At 42.0% G+C, this 23,853-nt stretch overlaps 2 protein-coding genes and 1 pseudogene across 5 annotated transcripts; 2 read left to right on the top strand and 1 right to left on the bottom strand.

The window, feature by feature from the left end:
- The first annotated feature begins 418 nt into the window (after window positions 1–418).
- Window positions 419–19,096, top strand: LOC112891875 (U3 small nucleolar RNA-associated protein 20). 2 transcript variants are annotated; one of them, XM_025958871.1, is made up of 31 exons: window positions 419–638; window positions 734–856; window positions 2,615–2,772; window positions 3,613–3,657; window positions 3,980–4,058; window positions 4,138–4,211; window positions 4,402–4,508; window positions 4,634–4,819; window positions 5,217–5,417; window positions 5,514–5,718; window positions 5,831–5,905; window positions 6,000–6,352; window positions 6,443–6,635; window positions 6,740–6,971; window positions 7,043–7,373; window positions 8,026–8,206; window positions 8,302–8,442; window positions 8,539–8,800; window positions 9,245–9,727; window positions 9,996–10,459; window positions 11,594–11,730; window positions 11,859–12,040; window positions 12,131–12,532; window positions 12,611–12,736; window positions 12,811–12,876; window positions 14,594–16,380; window positions 16,451–16,730; window positions 16,957–17,190; window positions 17,688–18,209; window positions 18,293–18,425; window positions 18,567–19,096. In XM_025958871.1, the coding sequence occupies exons 1-31, from the start codon at window positions 570–572 to the stop codon at window positions 18,821–18,823; spliced, it is 8,088 nt and encodes a 2,695-aa protein (XP_025814656.1). In that variant the 5' UTR covers window positions 419–569; the 3' UTR covers window positions 18,824–19,096. The 2 variants fall into 2 exon arrangements, with proteins under 2 accessions (XP_025814656.1, XP_025814657.1); XM_025958872.1 differs by lacking the exons at window positions 419–638; window positions 734–856; window positions 2,615–2,772; window positions 3,613–3,657; window positions 3,980–4,058 and having other exon boundaries at window positions 4,193–4,211; window positions 4,413–4,508.
- Window positions 19,097–19,871: 775 nt separating this feature from the next.
- On the bottom strand, window positions 19,872–21,170 carry LOC112892518 (annotated as a pseudogene).
- A 593-nt stretch (window positions 21,171–21,763) lies between these two features.
- LOC112894370 (probable WRKY transcription factor 50) lies at window positions 21,764–23,336 on the top strand. Of its 3 annotated transcripts, none has more exons than XM_025962058.1 (3): window positions 21,764–22,498; window positions 22,591–22,746; window positions 22,863–23,336. In XM_025962058.1, exons 1-3 carry the CDS (start codon window positions 22,152–22,154, stop codon window positions 23,062–23,064), a joined length of 705 nt encoding a protein of 234 aa, XP_025817843.1. In that variant the 5' UTR covers window positions 21,764–22,151; the 3' UTR covers window positions 23,065–23,336. The 3 variants fall into 3 exon arrangements, with proteins under 3 accessions (XP_025817843.1, XP_025817842.1, XP_025817841.1); XM_025962057.1 differs by having other exon boundaries at window positions 21,766–22,498; window positions 22,576–22,746; XM_025962056.1 differs by having other exon boundaries at window positions 21,766–22,498; window positions 22,570–22,746.
- Window positions 23,337–23,853: the final 517 nt, after the last annotated feature.

Here is a 23,853-nt window from a genome sequence, read left to right as displayed (position 1 = left end):
GATCTAGTGTACCTTGACTTCCCCCAAACTCATCCTAGACTAGGATTAGGCGGGTGTATTCCGCCACCCGGCCGGAGATTTCCTTTGACAGATATCTATCCAGCTCTGACTTAGTAACACATAACATGAGTTTTATTGATATTTTAACCTTAAATTAGAATTATAACATATAGATTCTAGTACAATTTTTTTATTTGGAATGCAGCAGGAAATTACCAGACTTTTTTTTTGAGATTGGAAATTACCAGATTCTGGTATACTGGCAGAAGAGAAGAGGGGGCGCAGCAGAAAAACCAAAAGCAAAAGGCAAGCAAAACGGGCCTCGGATCAAAGTCGGTTCCGAGCCCATTCGCAAAAGCCCACCCTGAAAAGGCCCGCGTAACCGTCACAAGCGTCTTCCTCCTCCCAGTCCCAACCATTCGCCAGACCGCCACCGCCTCCCTCAAAACCCTAGGCCGCAAACAAAACTGCGCCTCGCTTAAACCCGCGAGCCCCCCGCATATGTTCTGCCCGGGCCCCTCCTAGCTACCACCCCCGCTAGAGCCGCCGCCCCCACCTCGCCGGCGGCCATGGCGACCCCGTCGTACGCGGCGGTGAAGTGCCTCAACACGTGCCCGTCAAGCCGCAAGCGCTTCTCGGTAGGCGTCTCCCCCGACGCCTGTTTCGCTGACACCGAATCGAGCTCGCGGACGGGTTCTGCGGGTGCTGATGGGCTCCATGTTTGCTTGTGCAGTTCAAGACCTTCTCGCAGCGGGTGGAGGAGATCGACATCGATGTGTACCGCAGCCTCCACGCGGTGAAGGCTGAGCCCTCCAGCGGCTCGTCCTTCTTCATCGACGCCCTCGTGGAGTGGAGGGTATGCGATTTCTCCTTCGCTTGCTTCGTTTATTCCAAGTTTTCTATCCTTAAAATCCACTTTTGAATCAACAGGGGAGCTTAATTTGGTGCTTAAAGCATCAGAAAGCGTTTAAATTGGCGCCTTAACTCTTGTTTGCTGATGCTGTCCTGTGCGTTATATTGTGTAATCTAGTCAGGATTACATCCAAGAAAATAGAAACAAGTGCTTTTTAAAATTCCACTCAGGGTGAAATGGAACCTTAGTTCCATCTAAATTGCTTATTTTTCTGATTGAATTAGCAGAGTCCAAGGTTGTGATAGAGAAACCTAGAATGTTGGGGGTCTACCCAAGAATTTTAGATTTGTTAGTTTATTTCTCATGCATAGGCTTGGATAGAAAATGATCTTACACGCTTTAATGCCCCAACTTCTTGCTTTCACCTAACATTTTTTCACTTAAGCCTTTCAATGCCAGCAAACTACACAGGTTCAATCTTGTGCTGTAGGAACTCTAGAAGCATGAAAAAACGTACAAGTTTCAACCACTCCCTGCTGCCAACCCCCCTCCCAAAATATTGATTGGCTCAACTTTTCCCAACCCTGTTAGAGCTGGTCTCTTTCTACCATCACCCTCCATTGCCATGCTTAAGCTGCATCATGCCCCTGTCACCTTTCTGGCCAATATCCAGCACCATGGTTTTCTAGGTTTCTCCTGGCTTGTGTCTTGGTCCACCGTCCACTACTATGCATGGCTTGGGTGAGTGCATCACTCTCAATTGGAATTCTACATTGACTGCTCCCACCACTGTTATTGCGTTGCACCACCTGCTAAATCAGGCACCACCATTGCTTCACTTTAGGCTTGCGCTTGGCATGTTACAGTTCAATGGTTATCATCATGCTCGATGCATGGTATAGAGGGGCTAATTGGGCAAGGGCCATTAACTCATGAATAGAGCTTAGAGGAGATGCTATTTTTTGAAAATTGAAAAGATTGAGCTGAATATGTAAGTATGTTTCCTTATAGACATAAGGAGTCTGTTAGGAGTTAGATGGGAAAGTAGGCACTTTTTTACTAGCTATTCTTTTATGATCCATTTCGGAATATATTTCTACAACATTGTAATACTGTTTTGTAAGGCAATGCAACAGATTCAGCAAAAGAATTCCTTTTCCCATTCCTTTTCAAATCTACACTTCTAGAATCAGAGTTCATCTCCCATGTCACCATCAATTTATGAAGTCGGTGTAGGTTCCTTTCCATGGTTCCTTTAATTGCTATAGAGCAGATTGTGGATATGCCACCCCCAGTCCAGAGTTGATTGTAACATGACCATGAGTTGTGCGCTGTGAGGAATGGCATTGCGCCAAGGATATGATGGTTCAGAAGGTCCAACACATGCACGAGCGCATCTCGTTCGGTCTAGTGATGGAGCTGAATGCATGGTATAGGCTGAGCACTTTCAGCAGAGGCGCGATGTGGGCTGGGTTGGAACATATCTGTAAGGGCTTCTAAGTTGAATTGTTGCTAGTTTTCTGGTGCTAACAGATGCCCTAGCTGGGCTTGCTTGGGCTACTGATGGAGGTTCGGCCTTGATGTAGGCCAAGCACGACATGGGGGCATGGCTTGTGCCCAACAGGAGCACATCTAGAAGGGGTTTTGGGTTATAGACTTATATCTAGGCCCTATGGAAATTTAGTTCTTTTTATTGCAAATGGATAGTTATAGACAATTACTGCCACTTCTAATTTTGTTCCATTTTTCATGTTAATCCAGGAGCTCAATACCGCAGAGGATTTTATCTCATTTTACGAGGAGATGATACCATTGGTGCAGACCTTACCTCAAATTGTATTGCACCGTGAAAAGCTCTTTTCTGCTCTTCTACTGAGAGTGAACATGAGTGCAAGATTGTCCCTGGAGCCAATACTCATGTAAGTTTATCGTGGAGTTATGCACTTAGTTGAATGAAATTACTTTCTCTTTGTGGCACTTAAAATGCTATGCTATCATTCCCTTTCCTTATTTGTTTGGTTTGGGTCACACATATGTGAATGATGCATGATTGCTGGTGTTTGGGGTTTGTGTTCGATACTGTGTTCCACAATTTTGAAAATATTGTCTTCATAAGATAATAAGAAAATAAATTGGAAATGGACTCAAGTTTGTAATGCTTCATATCTGATCATCTGCCAAAACTTTCTATACATGAATGAATTGGTATCCTTGATTGTTCTGTTGGACAGTAAATGGAAACTGCATGTTTATAGCCTGTGTCTGTACTTAATTATAGATGTTTTGTTGGATCTGCATACAACCTGTATGAGTTAAAGATAGCCAGTTTTAAGCCACCTTAATAATAGGTGATCCTTATTAGCTCTCCGCAGTTTCTTTTTTGGTAGAGAGTTACAGGTAGTTGGGTCTCAGTTTATTGACAACTATTTGATTACATACATGCAATAGTTTCATTGGTATTCTACTGGATTAATTATCTTTATTTGCACTCTTGTGATCCGTAATTTTGAATTATTTATTTCTTTTGGTTGAAAAGAAATCACAATTAACCTGAATTTAACCTTTTTTTAACTAATTTATTTTGCTTCCGTCAAGTAATGGGCTCCAATACGCTATAACTTGTAGGATCGGAATTTCAATCTCACTAGGTCACTAGTGGAATGCTACTTTGAGTTTAATGTTGAATAGATGTTTGGTCTGTGGTTTGTTACTGATTTAGCCACTATTGGATGTCTAAAGGATTCCTTTTTGACATGCAGGTTGATCACAGCTCTCTCCAGGGACATCCTAGAAGATTTTTTGCCGTGAGTTCTAGTTAAATCAATTACAGTTACTCAGCATGGTTGTTAGTCTGTAGCGTTATACTGTTGTGTAGGCTGCATCATACTGTTGTGTAGACCCTGGTCATTATTGCTAGCTTGGTTTTGTGTTTTTTTGCAAACATGATTACCTTGACCTAGTTTTTCTCTACTACGGCCTAGATTAAATCAACCTAAGAGGAATGCAATCTCTATTGTTCTGCTGCAAAAATTGACTATGAGACTTCGTTTTTCATACACTATGAAAGGTCTTGGAGGTCCTTAATACACCTTTTTTTGACCTTCTTGCCTGTTTTATTGATTACAGTTTTCTAGGAAGACATGCTAATGCCATGTTAGCTCTTCTTAATGATGGAGGCGATCGTGACCCTGAAATCCTGGAGCAGGTTGGTCTGCTCAGTGTGGTTCATAAGTCTTGTTTGCAGTTGTTTAGTAGCAGAAGTCATATGTTCTGTTGTTTTTCAGGTTTTCACATCTTGGTCATATATAATGATGTACTTGCAAAAGTATCTAGTGAAAGATATTGTCCAAGTTCTAAGGTGAGTTTGCATCTTTAAAACTTAAAAGTGAGGTCTTCGTATGCTATTGGTTCAAACCTCATTTAATGGCCTCTGCTCCATGATCTGATAAACCACTTGCATTTGTTGTTAGCCCATAAAACCAGTTGCATTTGTTGATATCCAACTTCAGCCATCTAACTGGTTGCCAACTTATTTATCATTGTTGAAGGACCACATCAGCGCTGAGATACTTCCCGAAGGATTATGTTAGAGCATTTATGGCTGAATCTGTTTCATTTTTGCTGAGGAATGCACCTAATAATCAGCTAGCACAAGGTATTTTTTTCTCTCACTATGTTCCTTTGCTGAAGTATATACCAAGCAGGCGAACATTGAGTGGCAAATTCTCAAAATACTGATGTATGGACGAATTAACGCTCAGATCCATGTTTCCCTCTTAGGTTTAATGAAACTTCTACTTGAGGCTGCTAAGAAATCATCACCTGTAAGGACAGACGGGGTGATATCTTTGCTGTGGCATGTCATGAAAGGAACTTCCACAAAGCTCCACTCAAGAGCTGGGAAAGTCTTGAAGTTCTTGTTGAGCAAGTCAACTTTTACCACTATCCATGATAAATTCCCTGATGGTTAGATAACCTTCTACCAATGACATGTACTATTATGATTTTCTTGTACATCAGTTGCACTTCCCTTACGATCCATATGTTCTATCTATTGCTTGTCTTCATTGTCCCACTTTGTTATGTGTTATGGTTTAGCTGAATTCATCAGGGCATTGCCATAATTCATAACTGACTTTAGGCTTCTCTATCTTTTGTAACAATAATGCAGGGCTTAACATCATTTTTTTTTTGCATAATCATTTCAGACAAAAATCTGTATTATGTTTCATAACCATAATGTGAGGCCTAACATCATTTTTTTTAGCATAGCCGGCGGTCAAAATCTATATTGACAGCTGTTCATTTTTGTACTTTCTTGCTGTTCTTCAATAATGTAACCACTTCATAGTGCAAAATGCAGGGTCTTCTACTATTCATGAGGTAATGACAGGGCTGATTCAAAGATTATGCGATGAAGTGGATCCAAAAGAACTGCCATTGATATATACTTGTTTATTTGAAGAAATCAACAACTGTCTTAAGGATGGCTGTTTGGAGCATTTGAAGTGCTTGATTGATTTTCTTGCATTTGCTTTACAAAAGAAGCAAAACAATGTGTTCGGTCAGATTTACCATTTCATCATCAATATGCTTTCGCTGCCTGAATTCATTGCTAGTTCAGATTAGATAATTAGTGAATTCTTTTATCTTTTGCCAGATAAGGTGAAGATGATTAAACTTCTTGAGTTGCTGGTTAGTAGATATGTGTTGCCTGGTAGCAACCTAGTAGAAGCTTCTTCATCTGAAGTTCTTGGAAGTATTTTGGACTTTCTGCTTTGTGTTCTGGATGTTCCAATCTTCTCTAGCAATTTATCCATCGTATCACCCTTTTATGCCCCAGTGTTTGAACTAACAAATCTGAGGTAAAATGTTCTTGCTGGTCGTATTTGTTTACTTTGATAACTCCTGGTCATTTCTCTTTTGACCAAATGGTAGTGATCTAACACCTAACACTGATTTCAATTGTGCGTTCAGTGTGATAGTCTTTGTAAAGAAACTTTTGGTAAAAGGTCCACAAATTATACAACATTTTGAAAGCCAGATATTGAGGTATGTGATATGTTTTCTTCTATTTCTTACAATATAATGTACAGTAGAAAATTCACATGCAAAAGGTTTGACCATGCAATTTTATGCCTTGTAGTGCAATGGGAAATTTTCTTGCAAGTTCACCGGAGGATGTTCTCTTTATCCTTCTGCATTTCTTTAAAGAATCAAAGAAGCAAATAATGCTTCATAGCACTGATGCAAATCATCTGGATTCAGTGGAAAAAGTGTGCAAGTTCTTTGAATCAAAATTCTCTGTCTGGATAGAGTTGTTAAACGATACAGTCAAAAATGGCAATCGATCAAGTAATCAGGTCAGTGAAGAGGAAGCTGCTATACTGTGGGGATCTATTTGCTGCTATCCTAACATAAATGGTGGACATCAAGATAGTTTGTCATTGCTGAAGAAGTTAATCTGCAACTTTGATCGGCTGATTGAAGTAGGAGAAGGTGATTTGCTTGAAGATTTCTTTAGTTTCTTACAATAAGCACCATAGCTGCCCTTTCTAACAGGCATAAATTCTATTGATCAACATGCAGAGAACATGAATGGTCTTCCAAAGACTACCTGGAGAAGTCTACTTGGTGCAGCGTTGTCGTCATACCATGAACTTTTAGTGGTTAATGCAAATAGAAATTCAGAATTAAGTTTTTTCATATCGCTTGCCAAGAGTCACAGTACATGCCCACAAGTACTGTCTGCTGTAGCCGAATATTTGGATTCCCTACAAGGGTAAAGCTACATATATTTTTTACTCGCCAGTTTAATTCTTGTCTTCTTAATTTGTTTGATTCTGGAAATTCTTCATTTTTTTTCCTTTATGCTTCTGTGAACAGAGTAGCATCCCTGGAAGTGACAGAGGAATTTGATCCACAAAAGCTCTTGGATCTGTTATCTATCTTTGCTGTCAACTTGAGCAGTCCAAACAAGGATGTTCGGATTTTAACATTGAGAATCCTATCATATTTTGTGAAGATGGATCAACGTCTAGGCACAAATGAAGAGCGACCACACAAGAGACAAAAAATAGAAGATTCTGGAGAGGAAACTGTTGCTAAATACGCTAATGTATGTCTTTTCAGCTAATGTTTTTACTTGCTATTTTGCTGGTGTTGGTCTAATGTTTTCCTTTATATCAGGTTTTGGATACCCTTCTCACTGTCGAGTCAACTCCAATTTCAGTATCTACTAGCCGGAAAATCGCTATCTTCATTTCTCGGATACAAATGAGTCTATCTTCCAAGATGGTTCATGATGATTACATATTTTCTCTCTTACATGGTATTATTGGCATATTATACAATAGATTTAGTGAACTGTGGCCACCAACGCTGGATTGTCTTGCTGTCCTTGTTAGAAAACACAAAGAGCTTGTGTGGAGTCAGTTTGTTCAGTTTGTTGCAATTCACCAATCAAAAGGCCTGACTGTGAAGAATCAGGAGAAGCTGGAACCTGCAAGCCAACCACAGTGTATGTATCAAGCATTTATCTAATGTTCTTTTTGGCACTGTTCTACTATAAACCAATACTTTAGTGCCCTTACCCAAAACACCTCAGTCGTTACCGTTTGTGTATTCGTTCATTCTCTACATGCATGCATTTGTGCATTGAGTTGATGTCTTCATCTCCTGTGCAGTAGTACAACTAGTCCTCTTTAGAAGTTCTTGACACTTAATGGGGATTTGTACCAGATTCTGAAGGTTGTGTTTGTAGGATGTGCTGCAGTTATATTATTGCCAAGCTGTTGTCCCATTGTCAGATAAGCTATGGTTTTGACGACGAAGTTCTGGCATGATATGCTTTTAGTTGACACCTGATGGTCTATTTGAGGATACTGAATTTTGTCTAGTTGTGTATACTCTCTAACTTAGTGTTTTGCATGCATTGAGAATGTAGTCTCTTTGTGCAACATGATTTACATCATGAACTGTTAATTTGTTGACTTCCACATATTTGTGATTTCCTTGTAATTGGCCTAAAATGCTTGGTAGTTATCACGGAAAGCAACAGATATGAAGCAGAAAGGGTGGATGATGTATACGTACAATCTTGTGTCCACCCTCCTGTGGTTCTGTATATTCCATTTGTACTGTAGTTTCTTACTTCATGTTTGGTATTGCAGCTATTTTTGACTGCTTCAGCTTGTATCTTGCTATGGACTTCGATTGCACACCGGTTGAGACCATGGCTACATTGTTGCTTCAGTCCCTCCAAAGGATTCCTGATGTTGCTGAGTCCCGATCTCGACATCTTGTACCACTATTTCTAAAATTTATGGGTTATGATGATGGGAGCATCTTTAGGTATTTAGTCGATACACTGTGTTATTTCTGCAGTTTAGACCTATTAGGAAGTTCGTTCCATGTTGATACATTTTTTCAACTTCGAATTTCTGCAGTGCTGATTCATATATGCCTGAAAAATGTAAAGGCAAGCAATGGAAAGCGATTCTAAAAGAATGGTTGAACTTATTGAAGTTAATGCACAATGCACGGTCGTTATATCAGAGCAAGGTTCTCCATGAAGTACTAACTAAAAGGTTAGCGAATGAATTATATATTTGTTGTTGCAGCCTGGAGGTGAATTAAGCTTTTTTGTGTGATAAATTGTGTATTAATTGACAATTTATTCCCAGGGTCCTTGATGACAGTGATCCTGACATACAAGCAAAAGCACTGGATTGCCTGTTAAACTGGAAGGATGAATTCTTGATCCCGTACAGTCAAAACCTTAAAAATCTGATTGACATTAAAACTCTTCGTGAAGAGATGACCACGTGGACTGTTTCACATGACTCCTTGTCAATTCTGAAAGACCATAGAAGTAGTGTTGTTCCTCTGGTTATCCGTGTGTTGGCACCGAAAGTAAGAAAGTTGAAGCTACTTGGTTCTCGCAAGGTTTGTGTTACTTTCTGCTTATCTATATACCATAACGCTATTTACTCCCTCGAGCCGATCATTCGAAAATAAAAGACGTTTGAGGCCTGATGCAAAAGCCCATGAAAGAATGGTGCTCCCAGTCTCAAGGCTGCTTTCCCCCCTTCTTAAGTGTACCTGCATCCATGCCTTCTTAATTTGCATTCAAGTTGGGCTCTGGTATTGGTTGCAATAGTGTCGTTGTACTACTAGTACTGGCTGTTAGCCCATTTATGCAACATGGATTAGCTGCTCAGATTAATATTTTGTGGATATGTGCGCTTAATTAAGACAAATTCAGCCACTTAATTGTCCCTTAGTCTGTGTGCTGAACTCTGAAACATTATTCTTTAACGACTTGAGGAAGTGTATCATTTGCTGCTTGTCTGCTGTCTGACTTTTTCATTATTTTTTCCATTATGCCAGCACGCAGGTGTCAATCATCGAAAGGCAATTCTTCGTTTCCTTTTGCAGTTTGATTCAAATGAACTTCAGCTCTTTTTCTCGTTACTTCTGAAGTCCTTGATCCCCAACAGCCTTCAGCTTAAAATTTTTGGTTCTCAGTCTGACAACCTACTTGGAAATGTCTCTGACATTGTTGGAGCTTCAACAGAAATTTGTATAGAGAACTTTACATTGAAGAAGTCAAACGGTTTTCTTCATTTGGTTGAAGAAATTTTTGGTACTTTTGATATGGCACACATTAGTCCATTCCTTAATGTTTTATTAACCATTGTTGCTCGCTTGCTGGAGAGTTGCATGCGGAATCTTAGAAGTGATAGTGCTGGGAAATATCATTGCAATCAATCAAATGGCCATGATAATGATTGTTTGACAAACATGGAAGTGGGCAATTCTGCAGATACAGATGAATGCCGTAAAGAAATCCATGCAGTAGACCATATGGAGGTATGTCATATTATCACCTTTACGTGTTCTTTCAGTTTCACTTGGATCCATATGTTGTGTCCTTTCAAAGACCTCCCAAAATAGCTATGTGGTACTCTGGTAATCAAGCTCGGAATGCCAAGTTACTGAACCAACCAGGTCATCTGATATTATAGGATAGAAAAAAAACTGATGTCATTATTTCTTCTTATAGCTATTATGCATTTTATTGGCAAAGTGTTGATATCTCATCTGAACTAACTGCATCAGCAACCTCATTCTGTTTCAGGCAAGTGTATCGATCAAGCAGTTGAAGGATCTGAGGTCTTTATGTATTAAAATTGTCTCCTCAGCACTTAGTCACTATGAAGGCCATGACTTTGGAGAAAACTTCTGGAATATTTTCTTCTCTTCTGTAAAACCTCTGATTAACTGCTTCACACAAGAGGCTTCCAGTAGCGAGAAGCCAAGTTCATTATTTGCTTGCTTCATGGCTATGAGTCGGAGCCCAACATTAGCACCACTATTGGGATCAAATAATCTTGTGCCAGCTATTTTTTCTATTTTAACTGTGAAGACAGCTTCAGGATCCATCACCTCCTATGCACTTGAGTTCATTGAGAATCTATTGAGGTTGGATATTGATTTGGAGCAGCAAAATGACCATTCAGTGAAGAAAATTCTTGTTCCACATATGGATGTTCTTATCCATAGTCTTCATGATTTTGTTAATCATCGCAAAGAGCTTAACAGGTTCCTCACACCATTTCTTTAATAGTACTACCTCTGCAAATTAGATTTTGTCCTGGAATGCAAACCTTTAGCCACCTCGATACAAAGTGCACCCTCCGTTTCACTATATTTGCCATGGCTTTGGGGGACTACGTTGTAGAATAGGTCCATTGAAAATCAAATGTCAAGCTGCTGTAATTTGTTCCACTCTCTACTGCTAATTAAATGCCTTGAAGGTGGAAGATTAGTTGTACCATGTTATTTAATATGCTTATGGATGGTCATTTCACACTGACTTTCTCTTGGAAACACTATCTCCAGTCAATAAAATTTGACGTTTCAGACAATGTATTTACTTGCATGTACCCCCTCTTTCCCAAAATAAGTGTTCTTTTAGGTTTGTTCTAAGTCAAACCATTTTAAGTTTGACCAAGTTCATACAAAAAACTATCAATACTTGATACCAAATAAGTATCATCTGATTCATTGCGAGATATATTTTCATACTATATCTAATTTGCATCATAAATATCAATACCTTTGTCTATAAATTTGGTCAAACTTAAGATAGTTTGACTTAGGACAAGCCTAAAAGAACACTCTTTTTGGTACGCAGGGAGTAGGTCATATTGTTTGTCTGAAACATCAGCTTTTGATGACTGGAGGGAGTAGTGTTTTCGTTGCTAGTGCACATGGTGGGCCATGGACAGACATAATGAAACAGAGGGAGCCTGTAAATTTTTCACATGAGAATCATTATTAAAAATGTTTATATCTCATAAGTATTTTATCTGTTTCCATGCATAGAAAAAGTAATTGTCAGAGTTATGGATCTAAGTTGTGTCTACATCCTAAAACAACAAATGAATCATACTGTAGTTATAACTTTTGTAATGTTTTTATCATCTATTATGGTGGTTAAACATATCTTATTAAGAGTTAGGACTTCAAAGACATTTTCATAGATGTATGTTTCGTAAAGCAAGCGCATCATTTTTCTTGTAACTCTTAACTGCTTGGGCTATATTCTCTGTTTTCAACACTGCCTCTGTTGTGGTGGGGCAATCTCTCCTGACGGTGTTCACTGCACATTTAGGAGCATAGTTTGGGACTTTGAAAGTTTGACTTAATGTCCTGCACTCTCAATATTTACAGGAAATCTGGTACATGGCTTGGGCAACGTGAACTTAGATTGTTCAAATTATTGCTAAGTTACATCACAGACCCCTCAGCTGCAGAGAATTTTATAGACCTGATTCTTCCATTTTTCAGCAAGAAGGATTTGAACTCTGGTGAGCCTTGTTTTAGTAAATTTTTGTGCACATTATGCATGCATAGTAAATGATTATTCTTTTTTTAATTTCATTTTCAAATTTCCAGCAACCTTGACATGATCTTCCATGGGTCTTTTATATTGTAGATGAGTGTTTGGAAGCACTACGTGTTGTGAGGGGAATAGTTCCAAATCTAAGATGCAAGGTATCTGCAAAAGTTCTAAACGCACTGAACCCATTACTCGCGACTGTTGGATTGGAACAGCGGCTATGCATCTGTGATATCTATGATGGGCTGTCGTTGCATGAATCTTCAATGTCATTTCTGGTAATTGTTGCTCTATTTTTGATGTCAACTTTGATACTTTGCCTGTTCCTATTTCAAATTATCTTATTTGGTAATTGGCATTTTTAACAGGCTGGGTTCATACGAGATCTTAACGCAGTTTCGACATCAGAACTTGGTGAACTAGATTATGACACAAGACTTAATGCCTATGATAAGGTTAAGCCACAGTTGTTTCTTGGCTTGACAGAAGAGCATGTGGGTGCCATATTATCCCATTGCGTGTATGATATGTCATCTGAAGAGTTGATTTTTCGGCAAAGTGCATCCAGGGCTCTGCAATCGTTCCTGGATTTTTCTGCATCAGTCATGAATAATGATGAGTCCAAATACTCTATTGAAACTGCTGATGATAAATCTGGAGAGAACAACACCAGAAACATTTGCACAATGAGCTATATTGAGAAGATACTAGAAAAAACATATCTGCACAATATGGGAGTAGCAATGACCAAAGATGTGTCAATTCAAAAGGTGCGTATGTATTTATTCTTTTCCATACCTATCCTATGATATTATTGGTCGAAAGGCTGAAAGTGATGTTGTATTCAGGAATGGATTATTTTACTTCGGGAGATGGTCTTCAATTTTAATCATTTAGCATCCTTAAGCTCATTTAGGCCTCTCTGTAAGGAGGATATGGAAGAGGATTTTTTCCACAACGTAACTCATTTGCAGGTAAATTTACTTATTCAGTTATCCCAAAGGCCAGAGAAAGGACTGTAAAACTTAATTTATATTTACTAATGCAGGCAGGTAAAAGATCAAAAGCATTGTCACTTTTCAGACAGGGAATCAAGGAAAACAACTTTTCGGAGGTAAAAGTTAGATAATACTCTACTTGATGCCAGACTGATACGAGCATAGAATGAAATAAATTTCTGAAGACTGATCATTAGTTAAGTTGAATTGAAAATTCAAGTCCTTGTTTTGTGGACCTGTGATGCAACTTACTTCCTCCGTTACAAATTATAGGTCATTTTGGCATTTCTAAGTACATAGTTTTTGTTATGCACCTAGATATACACTATGTCTAGATACACAGCAAAAACTATGCACCTAGAAAAGCCAAAATGACCTATAATTTGGAACGGAGGGAGTAGAAGTTTATTGCGTTTTGGTAATTAGTTACCTTGTCTCTTTACTTCGTCGGACTAATATGGCTTCACAAATTTTTATATGAAAATGCTAAAGATATGCAGTAACCCTATTTTTATCCCTCTACTCTAAGACCTTATAAGAGTGGCAGACCTGCTTTTCTTTGAAACCGTGTAAGCGGACCTATAATCACAAGCAGAAAGAAGTTTTGTCTTATCAGGCAGTAGGATTCTGTCTTCCAATATTGTATTAACAAGTGGTCCAAAGGTAATATGGTAGTTGTTGACTACAGGAATGTTAATGTGTTATGGCCATCCAGTAAGCACTCGACACCTATAAGATGACTTTGTTCAAAGTGTCTACATTTTTTAGAAAGAAAAACAAATATCTCTCTGTTTGGGTTACAGGGCCTGTTTGGCACGGCTCCAGCTCTGAGATCCATGCAGGATTTGGAGTTTGTAGGATAAAATAAAGTGCTTTAAACAGATGTATTTAATTTGAAATATTAATAAAATTGCTCAACTTAGGGCCTGTTTGGCATGGCTCCAGCTCTGAGATCCATGCTGGAGCTGAAGTTTGTAAAATAGATCATTTTATATTTTTATTTTAAATCTAAAACAAAAGTATAATGACTCAGCAAAAAGACTCTTGATTTATTTACAGCTCTAGCTCCACGAATTTCTGGAGCTGGGTATGAGCAGCTCCAAAAACTCCATGAGTTTTTTTGGAGTTGGGACCATGCCAAACACACCCTTAATCCTTCTATATGCGCAGTTGCTCACAGCTCCAGCTCTAGGAATTTCTGGAGCTAGTGCAGATTTCACATCCAGGGGTGCGGCTCTCCTTAATTGTGAATTTATCATGTTGTGGTGTATTGCACATAAAGATATGTATAGCTGCAACAATTCAGTTTCAAATTCATCCTATATATCAAGAAACAAGACAAGCAATCAATCTGGCATTGTTCATCATGTACCAATCATAAACCTAGTGTGTTTTGAATCTCTACATCAAAGATGAATTTGAGATTGCATTTTTGCAGGTTTATGTAACTTTGTATATTCTACATGCCTGGGTTTTTTTTTGAAACATTGCAACATGTTGGTTTGGTTACCTATAATTGTGTAACGGGTACCCCTGAACCCCAGTGCACAAATGAATTTCCGTTCTGGAGCTAGGGATGATCAGCTTCAAAATTCTTGGAGCTGGAGCTGTGCGAACAGGGCCATAGCGTCTTTGTTTCCACTGTTGTTTCTTGTTTTTGCGGAAAATCATGTTCTTTTGTTTGAATGTTGTGATTTTATAGTTCATATGAACTCTGTTTCGTACTACTATTAACTTGATGTTAAGTTGTGTTTCAGTGCTTCCAATGGGCTGATTTTCTTCTATTCCCTGTTTGTTTATTCACTAACGTTACTTCTTGTGCTTTCATTTTAGGATATCACTATGAGAGTCTTTGTTCCACTATTTTTCAATATGTTTTCTGATGTAAAAGCTGGGAAGGGCGAACAAGTCAGAGATGTATGTTTGGATACACTATCTGCTGTTGCTGCCAAAGTCCAATGGGAGCACTATAGAACAATACTGACTAGATGCTTCCGAGAATTGAACCTTAAGCCTGATAAGCAGAAGATCATATTGAGGTTGATTTGCTCAGTGTTGGATGCATTCCACTTCATGAAGCCTGCAAATGATGTCTTGGGAAATTCTGATGCTACAGGTGAAGATACTGATTCTTCAATTACATTCTCTTTAACTAAAGTCTCTTCTGATAAGCAAGACTACCTGCGAAAGGTAGTGTTTCCACAAGTGCAAAAGTTATTGGGAGCAGATCCTGAGAAAGTCAATGTCAATATAAACCTGGTAGCACTGAAAATACTGAAGTTGCTACCTGTGGATTATTTCGAGTCACAACTTTCAAGCATCATTCATCGAATTTGTAACTTCCTCAAGAATCGTCTTGAAAGCATACGTGATGAAGCTAGGTCTGCTTTAGCTGCTTCTTTGAAGGAACTTGGGATTGGGTATTTGCAGTTTGTGGTCAAGATATTGAGAGCTATACTGAAAAGGGGCTTTGAGTTACATGTTCTGGGCTACACACTTCATTATTTACTGTCAAAAAATATAACTGCTGATATGAATGGTAGGCTTGACTACTGTTTAGAAGATCTTTTGGCAGTTGTGGACAGTGACTTATTTGGAGACGTTGCAGAACAAAAGGAAGTTGAAAAGATTGCTTCCAAAATGAAAGAGACAAAGAAGAGAATGTCATTTGAGACTCTTAAGCTGATTGCTCAAAGTATTACATTCAGTCAACATTCGCTGAAGAAGCTAATCTCACCTGTTTCTTCACATCTTCAGAAGCAACTTACTCCAAAGTTGAAAACAAAACTTGAGATGATGTTGCACAATATAGCCTTAGGGATTGAGTGCAATCCATCTACTGAAACATCGAACTTGTTCACCATTGTGTACTGGCTTATTAAAGATCCTACTACAGGAAGTGAATCTGAAAGCAAAGAGAATACACAATCTGGTCCTGGTCAAGACAGTTCTGTAGGAATGAACTTCCCTGGCCTAGGTGAGAGTGGATCACAGAATTCTTATGTACTTACCAAGTTTGCACTTGACTTGCTGCGTAATCGTCTGAAGAGCATCAAACTAGATAAGGAAGATGAGCAACTCCTGAAGATGCTGGATCCCTTTGTAGACCTTTTGGGAGAATGTTTGAATTCCAAATATGAAAGTGTCCTCTCAGTTGCTTTTAGATGTCTTGCCTTGTTGGTGAAGCTTCCTTTGCCATCCCTCAGGGACAATGCAAATATTATAAAAAATGTGCTTATGGACATTGCACAGAGAGCTGGAAACTCTAATGGTCATTTGGTCACATCTTGTTTGAAGCTACTTGCTGATCTACTTAGAGGATTTAGGATTTCACTTTCAGATAATCAGCTCCAGATGCTTGTCCATACCCCTATGTTTGTTGATCTTCAGACAAATCCTTCCCCCGTTGCTTTATCACTTCTGAAGGCAATAGTCAGGCGGAAGTTGGTTTGCCATGAAATATATGATATTGTAGTTAAGATCGGAGAGTTAATGGTAACAACGCTAACTGAATCTATACGGCAGCAATGCATTCAAATTCTGCTACAGTTCTTTCTGAACTACCCATTATCTGAGAAGCGCTTACAGCAACATATTGACTTTTTCCTGGCGAACTTAAGGTATGGATATATATGGCTACTTACCTTTAGCACCATCTACTCTGTATGCTAACACTCTTGAAAATTGCAGTTACGAGCATCCTTCAGGAAGAGAAGCAGTGCTTGAAATGCTCCATGATATTCTTACCAGATTTCCTCAGAGGATTGTTGATGACCAGGGTCAAACTTTTTTTCTTCATCTTGTGGTTGCTTTAGCCAATGAACAGCATCAGAATGTGTCCTCAATGATCCTTAGAGCGATCCAAAAGCTGTTTGGACGCATTGGTGATCAGGGAAAGAATTCCATTTTTGAGTATTCGCTTTCGTGGTACACTGGTGAAAAGCAAAGTTTGTGGAGTCCTTCAGCCCAGGTTACCATTCAGTAATTGCTATATTTTCACAAGTAGTAAATTTCATTTCACAAAAAAGGATTTGTTGTACACACGTACAGTTAGCAGTGGACTAGTGGGTGGGTGGTTGCAATTTGCTTTTATGTTTAGGTGGCGTTGAAGTACTTCCCTTAATCCGTACATGCTTATGTTACAACTACTATTCTCATTTTGCACCAACTATAGAAGTGGTTCTTGTACTTGACAGGTCATTGGTTTAGTTATTGACGACCATACATTACGAATGGGCAAACACCTTAAAAGTATTCTGGCTGTTGCTAAAACAATAATGGAATCATCTGCCATTGCTTCTGGAATATTACAATCAGGCTTATCTGATGAATGTGTCCCGCCACTGTGGAAAGAGGCTTACGACTCTGTTGCCATGATGGAGAGGTTACTTCTTCGCTTTCCAGAGTTATATTTTGAGCAGCACATGGAGGTATGATTAATGTTTTGCCCTACTATTTCTCATTGCACATGTAGTATGTATTTTGTTTTCTGATCTAGATCTACTATGTTTTTCAATTTGTGATAGCTTTATTGTTTGATTGTTTCCTGGAATAATTTGGCAGCCCTGTTTCTTTCCTTGTAATTATATAAAGGATATTTTTCTTTTTGGGGATGGGGGTGCGGAATTGGAGTTCAGAAGCCACACCTGTTGGTTCATGTGTTATAGTAATTACTGGTGATTTTTCAAACTTTGATATGTGATTCCACATAAATTAAAACAACCCTCAATATGTTCAGTGCCATCGAACAATCATATTGTGTCTTTTTTGCATTCACAGCCATGTCATTTACCCATTTAATATGATTTCTACAATTGAGGCACTTTTTGACTATTTACTTATTAGTACTTATGATCTTGGATTTATTTGTTTTGAACTGGTGATGTGTCCTGCGCTCTCAAGTTTGTGACATGGTTATAACTTGCAGGAAATATGGATAATAGTATGCAAGTTGCTTATCCATCCTCATTCGATGTTGCGTAGTATTTCAAGCTCTCTGGTAGCATCGTATTTTGCTACGGTGGAGAAAAGGAAACGAGAGCAGAAATTGGTTGCTACATCGTGGTTGCTAGTTCAACCAAGCAGGCTATTCATAATAGCTGTTTCTTTCTTGAAACAATTGAGGACTGAACTGAGTGATACTACGGCAAATAATCTGATTGTACAGAATCTTGCATATTCGATCTGCAACTTGCATATGTCGATTAGGCAATCGACCTCGACACATCAGTTTTGGTCTAACATTAGTTCTTCTGATCATGGTGCCTTCCTTGAGGGTTTTGAATTACTTGGTGCAACAAAAGCAAAGAATATGTTTCTTCTTTGTACTTCAACAACTACTGATGTATCTGTATCAAGTCTTGACAGTAGTGAAGAGCCTACATCTTTGTTAGTTTCTTCAATCCTAAAGAGGATGGGAAAAATTGCAATGCAAATGCAGGATACACAGGTAAGCTCCATTCCATCAGATAAGTCAGTTGTTTTGCCTGTATGTTCCTCTGTATGTGGTAACTTTTCGCTATCCATGTGTAGACAAAGATCGTGTTCAATTGCTTCCGTATGATTTCATCAGCTCTTGGTTCTGAAGAATCATTAACCTATGCTGATCACCTCTTGGCCCCATTGTATAAAGTTTCTGAAGGATTGGCTGGGAAAGTTGTTAGTGGTATGAACATTTGTCTTTTTTTCCCCAGTGATATTATTCATTTTCAGCATATAGAAGTTGCATAGTATGGACATGTTCAATGCCTAGAGCTTGCCATATGTCTGAGCTTATCTGAGTACCATATTGCTGTTATGGTTTCAGATGAAGTCAAGCAACTGGCCGAGGGGGTGCAGGGCAAGCTACGTGATCTGCTTGGTCCTGAGAAATTCGCCGAAGTCTACCGTAGCGTTCATAAGGGCCTGAAACAGAAGCGGGACAGTAGAAAGCGGGCACAGAAGATTATTGCAGCTGTGGACCCGGAGCGGCATGCCAAGCGAAAGAAGCGTATCGCAGATAAGCACCGGGAGCACAAGAGGAGGAAGATAATGGCCATGAAGATGGGCAGGTGGATGAGGTAGTTTCGCTACGTTTTGTCTCAAACCTGCTAAATCAGCAACAAAGGGAAAATTGAATTGTACAGCCTTCATTTTTGCAATGCCAGTTCTTCGCTGCATGAGTTCCAGCAGAAAAATTTTGTTCCTTTTTTTTACTGGAGGCTATGCCGTCACAGTTTTGTTGTTGAGCTATTGAATACAATCTGTATGGCGCGGAAGTACAGAAGAGGCCTGGGGTAAGATACGATTTGCAATGGATTTCTGGGGAATGATAGATTACGTGTATTTACATGCAAATACTTTCTCAGCGTTTCTTCTCAACGATTAAGATCATTCGGGCGCGGGCTGATGTCATCGTGTCTCACCACGGCGTCATGCTCCGAGTCAGCCAAATGGCAATATGTGGCTGTGAAGGTGAGCCGGGTGAATGCATCTGCGATCAGCTCAGGGGTGCACGACAGGTGATAGAAATTGTCGGTTATTGTTCCTGCTGTCAAGTACTAGGGTCCTAAATATTCGAATCCTCTCAAATCCTCTGCTACTGCTGAAAGTTCCGGTGGTTTCACTAGCGCTTGCGTTGCGATGAGTCTCCTAGCTATTCGTTCCCCGGGCGTTCTAATTTTGGTGAAAACGAGTGTGTGGTGTGGTGTGGTGTGGACTGTGGACCATTAGCGCCCTGGAGACAAAAAAAAAACATACTTTTACAGATATTTGCTAGCAAAAGGTTGTATTAGAGATTGTCCATGTTCTAGTAGGATTTACATCTATGATTAGATGAAATAGTAGTTTGTTTGGTCAATCAATATGATTCGATTGCCCACACTTTATTTATATCCTACTGTACGCGCCTAACTCAAAGGCTACATATGTTGTGAGCTATTAAGTAAATCTCTTACTAACCTCTATTTTAAAATATAATGTTTATTCTTGTCATGGCTTCCTTTGTATTGTTGCACTCTGTATAGTTGAATGGGTTTGCATTCCATTTTATTTCTATTTTAGTTTTCTCTTGTAAACCAAAACTCTTCAAGCCAAATAAACTATCCATATCCCGCACCGTGGGCTGGATCCATCAAACATTGAGGGGCACCAAATTCAAGGCACTTTGTTGCGATGCCACGGTGTTGAGGATATAGTTGCTTAGCTCAACTAGGTCCTGTACGGGGCAAAAGCCGGTGGCCTTCACAAGCCTCGGAAGTTTTACTGGTTTTGAAGGATCAATGTCTGCAAGACGCATCTTCACGGGAGACTCCTCCACCTGCAGAAAAATCAATGTGAGGAGACAAATACAACGAAGGGTGAAAGTAAATAATTCCGCTTTGTGAGAAAACGCCATACGTGCAAGGTGAGTGTCTCCAGCGCTGGAGAAGCGTTGAGTGAAGTAACCAGGAAACGGAACTGAGAGTGAAAGCCCATCCAACAATCCCAAGTTCCAGGTGCTTGAGGTGAGTGAATTCTTCACGCAGCACGATTTTGAGCGGATACATGTAGCCGATCTCATCAGCAGACATAAGGGACAAAGTTTCAAGATCTGGGCCAAGTTTTGGGAGCTCCTTAAGAACATAGTCGAACAAATTGAAGCAGGGGTAAATCGACATGTTCACGTCCTTCAGATGCAGTGCCTCTCCAAGTGAGAACTGTATTATGGGCCCTTGGTAATGAAAGATGGAGAGATTTGGAGCGTCGGTCTCTACTGACTGCAGCACCTTGCAGTGCCGCACCCGCAGCGAACTGAGCAGCTGCAGCGTGGAAGGTATCCTCAGGCAAGCTATCTCATGACAGTACTCAAGCTCCAGACGCTCCAGCGCAGGAGAATTGGAAAGAAAGAGCCATGACTCTTCCGTGGTGATGCGCACCCAGCTGAAACCCACTCTCCTCAAGCTTCCGAAGGAACAAGATCCATGTCCAGGGGAGAAGGAACACGCGGAGAGGCGGAGAGACTGAATTGAGCATCCATTCTCATCGAAGAAAAGTTCACATGGGAATCTGTATCTCAGCTTGGCATCACCAAGGGGAAGATCCAGGGTGAGCTCATGGACCCCAAGGGTTGCAGCTGCATCGAGCCAACGGTTGATAGTACCGGCACGCACCTTGCGGAGAAACTGAAGCTCGAACCTGAGCCTCTTCACACAAATGCCAGTGCGGTTCTGTGGAGCGGCATCAATCCTCCTGATGACATCTTTGGCCACTTGGCCCCGTGCACAGGTGTGTCGTCCATCCAATGGCACCGTTCTGGCACTGAACTCCAGCTCAGGGTAGTGTCTCCAGGACCGTAGAAGCTGTCGGGAGGCGCAGCCAGCGCGTGCGGCAGCTTGCATTGGCAGGAGAGCAAACCGAAGCGGCAAAAATCCGAGAGGCCACGGATGCAGGACGCCCGTGCGGCAAGAATCTTTTGAGCAACTTCAGTTTGACAGTTTCCTCCCTTAACATTTAAGTTCTTCTGATTTGACCGTCAACTCCAATACCAGTACAATGTCTGATTTGATCATCGGAGTGATGCGCGCTGACGTGGATGCAGGCTGACGTTACCGAGTCACCACGCGCACGAGTCAGCAAGCTTCCCAAGTGACAATCTCTCTACTCCTGCTACCGGGCGAGCACGCCCCCACTCATCCTGTAGCAGGAGGCTTATGCTGCGCGCTGCCAAGTTTCCACGAATCGTCAAGGCATGCAGCGTGTGCGGCGGGAGCACGCCCACACTCCGATCTCCTCCAGCTGGCAGCGCCGGGCCCGGAGGAACCAGCGCGCGAGCGAGCGAGGTCGCTGTCCCCGTTGACCCGCCGGGTGCACGGGGCCAGCCGGCCTCCGTGGCTCCCGCCCCGCCGGGCGCCGGCCGTCAAGACTCGGGAGGACCAGCCTGCCTTCAAGCGTCCGTCGTCGTCTACCGTCAAAGTCGTCGGCCGGTGGTCCACGGCGACCTCGACCCAACCCAACCTTGGGCAGCTGGAGCTCTCGTCCGTGTTCGCTCCGACATCGCACAGCACAGGACACCACCACCAACTCGATCGGCGCCGCCTGGAACTTAGCCCCAGATCCCGAGGCCGGCGAACCGGAGCCCGCCGCGCGGCCCTGTCGCGTGGCGTGCTGCGGGGGTTCCCTTCCCGGCGAAAAAAAAGTCCGGGTCGCGTGCGCACCGCTGGCGCTGGCGCGCGCGTCACCCGGACGGCCGGCCCGTTGGAACTCACTCGGGAACAGGGTCGCGCGCGCGTGCGTTCTTGACTTTGAAGATAGCATGGGACCCGATAATAGAAGAGCCCACCGGTGCTCGGCCACGCTGTGCGGCGGCTAGCCAACGGGGTGACCGTCACCCAGAGTGGTCGATCTCGATCGCTTTGTGTGGGTGTGGCGCGCCATGTCTTCTTACGAATCTCTGCTCTCGCTGAGCCCCGCGGAGCACTGGATCGGCGGCGGCGAGTTCGTGGACGACCACGGCGGCGGCGGCGACGAAGACAGGGCAGCAGCAGCCGCCGCCGCCGCGTCGAGCTTCCTCTCCTTCGACATCGGCGTAGAGTTCTACCACCACCCGACGGAGCCAGCGGCGTTCCATGCGGAGCAGCCGGCGCCACTGCTCTTTGACGCGCTCCAAGCCGAAACTGACTACAGCGTGAGTGGTATAGCCGGAAGCAGCAGTGAAGAAGGTGAGCCCGGCAAGCAGAGCCTGCCGGACGCGTCAGCGCTCAGCTCAGAGGGGCACGGCAAGTAAGAGTTATTAGAAACTTTTCAGTTATATATTATTAATTCCTGCTATAAAGTATTGCTCCTGCTGAAAGTTTCAGATGTTTCACTACTAGCGCCGGCGGCGCCGGGAGCCTCCCCGTACCAGCGGCGAGGGAGGACGGGAAGAAGAAGATCGCGTTCAAGACGCGGTCGGACGTGGACGTGCTGGACGACGGGTACCGGTGGCGCAAGTACGGCAAGAAGATGGTCAAGAACAGCCCCAACCCGAGGTACGGATCCGATCCGATCGACTACGTGCTAGAGGCTAGACTGCTAGAGTGAAGAGTCTAGAGCACCCGCGACTCCTAGGTGCTGATCAGTGATGGACGCATGGTGGTGGGTGCAGGAACTACTACCGGTGCTCGAGGGAGGGTTGCCAGGTGAAGAAGCGGGTGGAGCGGGCGCGGGACGACGCGCGCTTCGTCATCACCACCTACGACGGCGTCCACAACCACCCCGCCGCGCCGCCGCCGCCGCACGCGCCGCGGGGCTACCACCGCCTCCTCGACCCGCCAGCCGCCGGCGCAGGGCCACCGCGCGTCTTGTAGGTCTCTAGAAGAAGCTAGCGCATGGACGACATGCATGACACGGCACGGCAAGTCCAGGAACAGTACTACCCCCTCCGATCCGGCCAGAAAAGCCTGACATTTTGCACAAGCAGAACGGTTTTTTTTCCCGCTAATAATCATGCATGAACGTCAACATTTTTTTTGGTCGCGGGAGGTGGTATATGTCAAGGAGACTTGTACAATTAGCCTATCACTTTGTCCAAAGATGATTTATATTATTTTTTCAATGATGATGATTAGTCGGTTATGAATTTGGTAGCATTATTTACTGCCTGTTTCTTTCTTTCTCTTCTTGTTTCCTTTACTGCCTGTTTCTTGGATCGATACAAAGTTCCTGGTCGTCGCAAAGGAAACAAAAAGGGAGAGAATATAGAGGTAGTTAGCTTTTCTTGGGGGGGGGGGGGGGGGGGGCGCAAGGAGGGAGGAGTCAGGGAACAATACAAGAGGCTGCGATTGCTTCTGTGCCGTCGTCGTGCCGCTTGGCCGGCCAGCCCATTTCCCGCTCCCTGAACGGCAGCAGATCAGCACCATGTACGCGTGTACGTGCCGGAATTTGTTGCCCTTGCTCTGGGATGGCAACGGGGCCATCCGGGGGCTATTCGAAGGGACTCTTCCGGAAGGTAGATAAGTTCTCCATCTATAAAGCCCACTAAGATCCAGTAACAATAGAAATATTGTATGGGCTCACATTAGAAATCTGAATTCAACAATTTAAAAAAATTGAATTTAAAATTTTATGAAAAATCGATCATCATCTAAAAATAGTAT

This window comes from Panicum hallii, chromosome 5 (genome assembly GCF_002211085.1).
Source record: "Panicum hallii strain FIL2 chromosome 5, PHallii_v3.1, whole genome shotgun sequence".
In the NCBI taxonomy this organism is placed as follows: Eukaryota; Viridiplantae; Streptophyta; class Magnoliopsida; order Poales; family Poaceae; genus Panicum; species Panicum hallii.
This window is presented reverse-complemented; position numbering and strand designations above follow the sequence as displayed.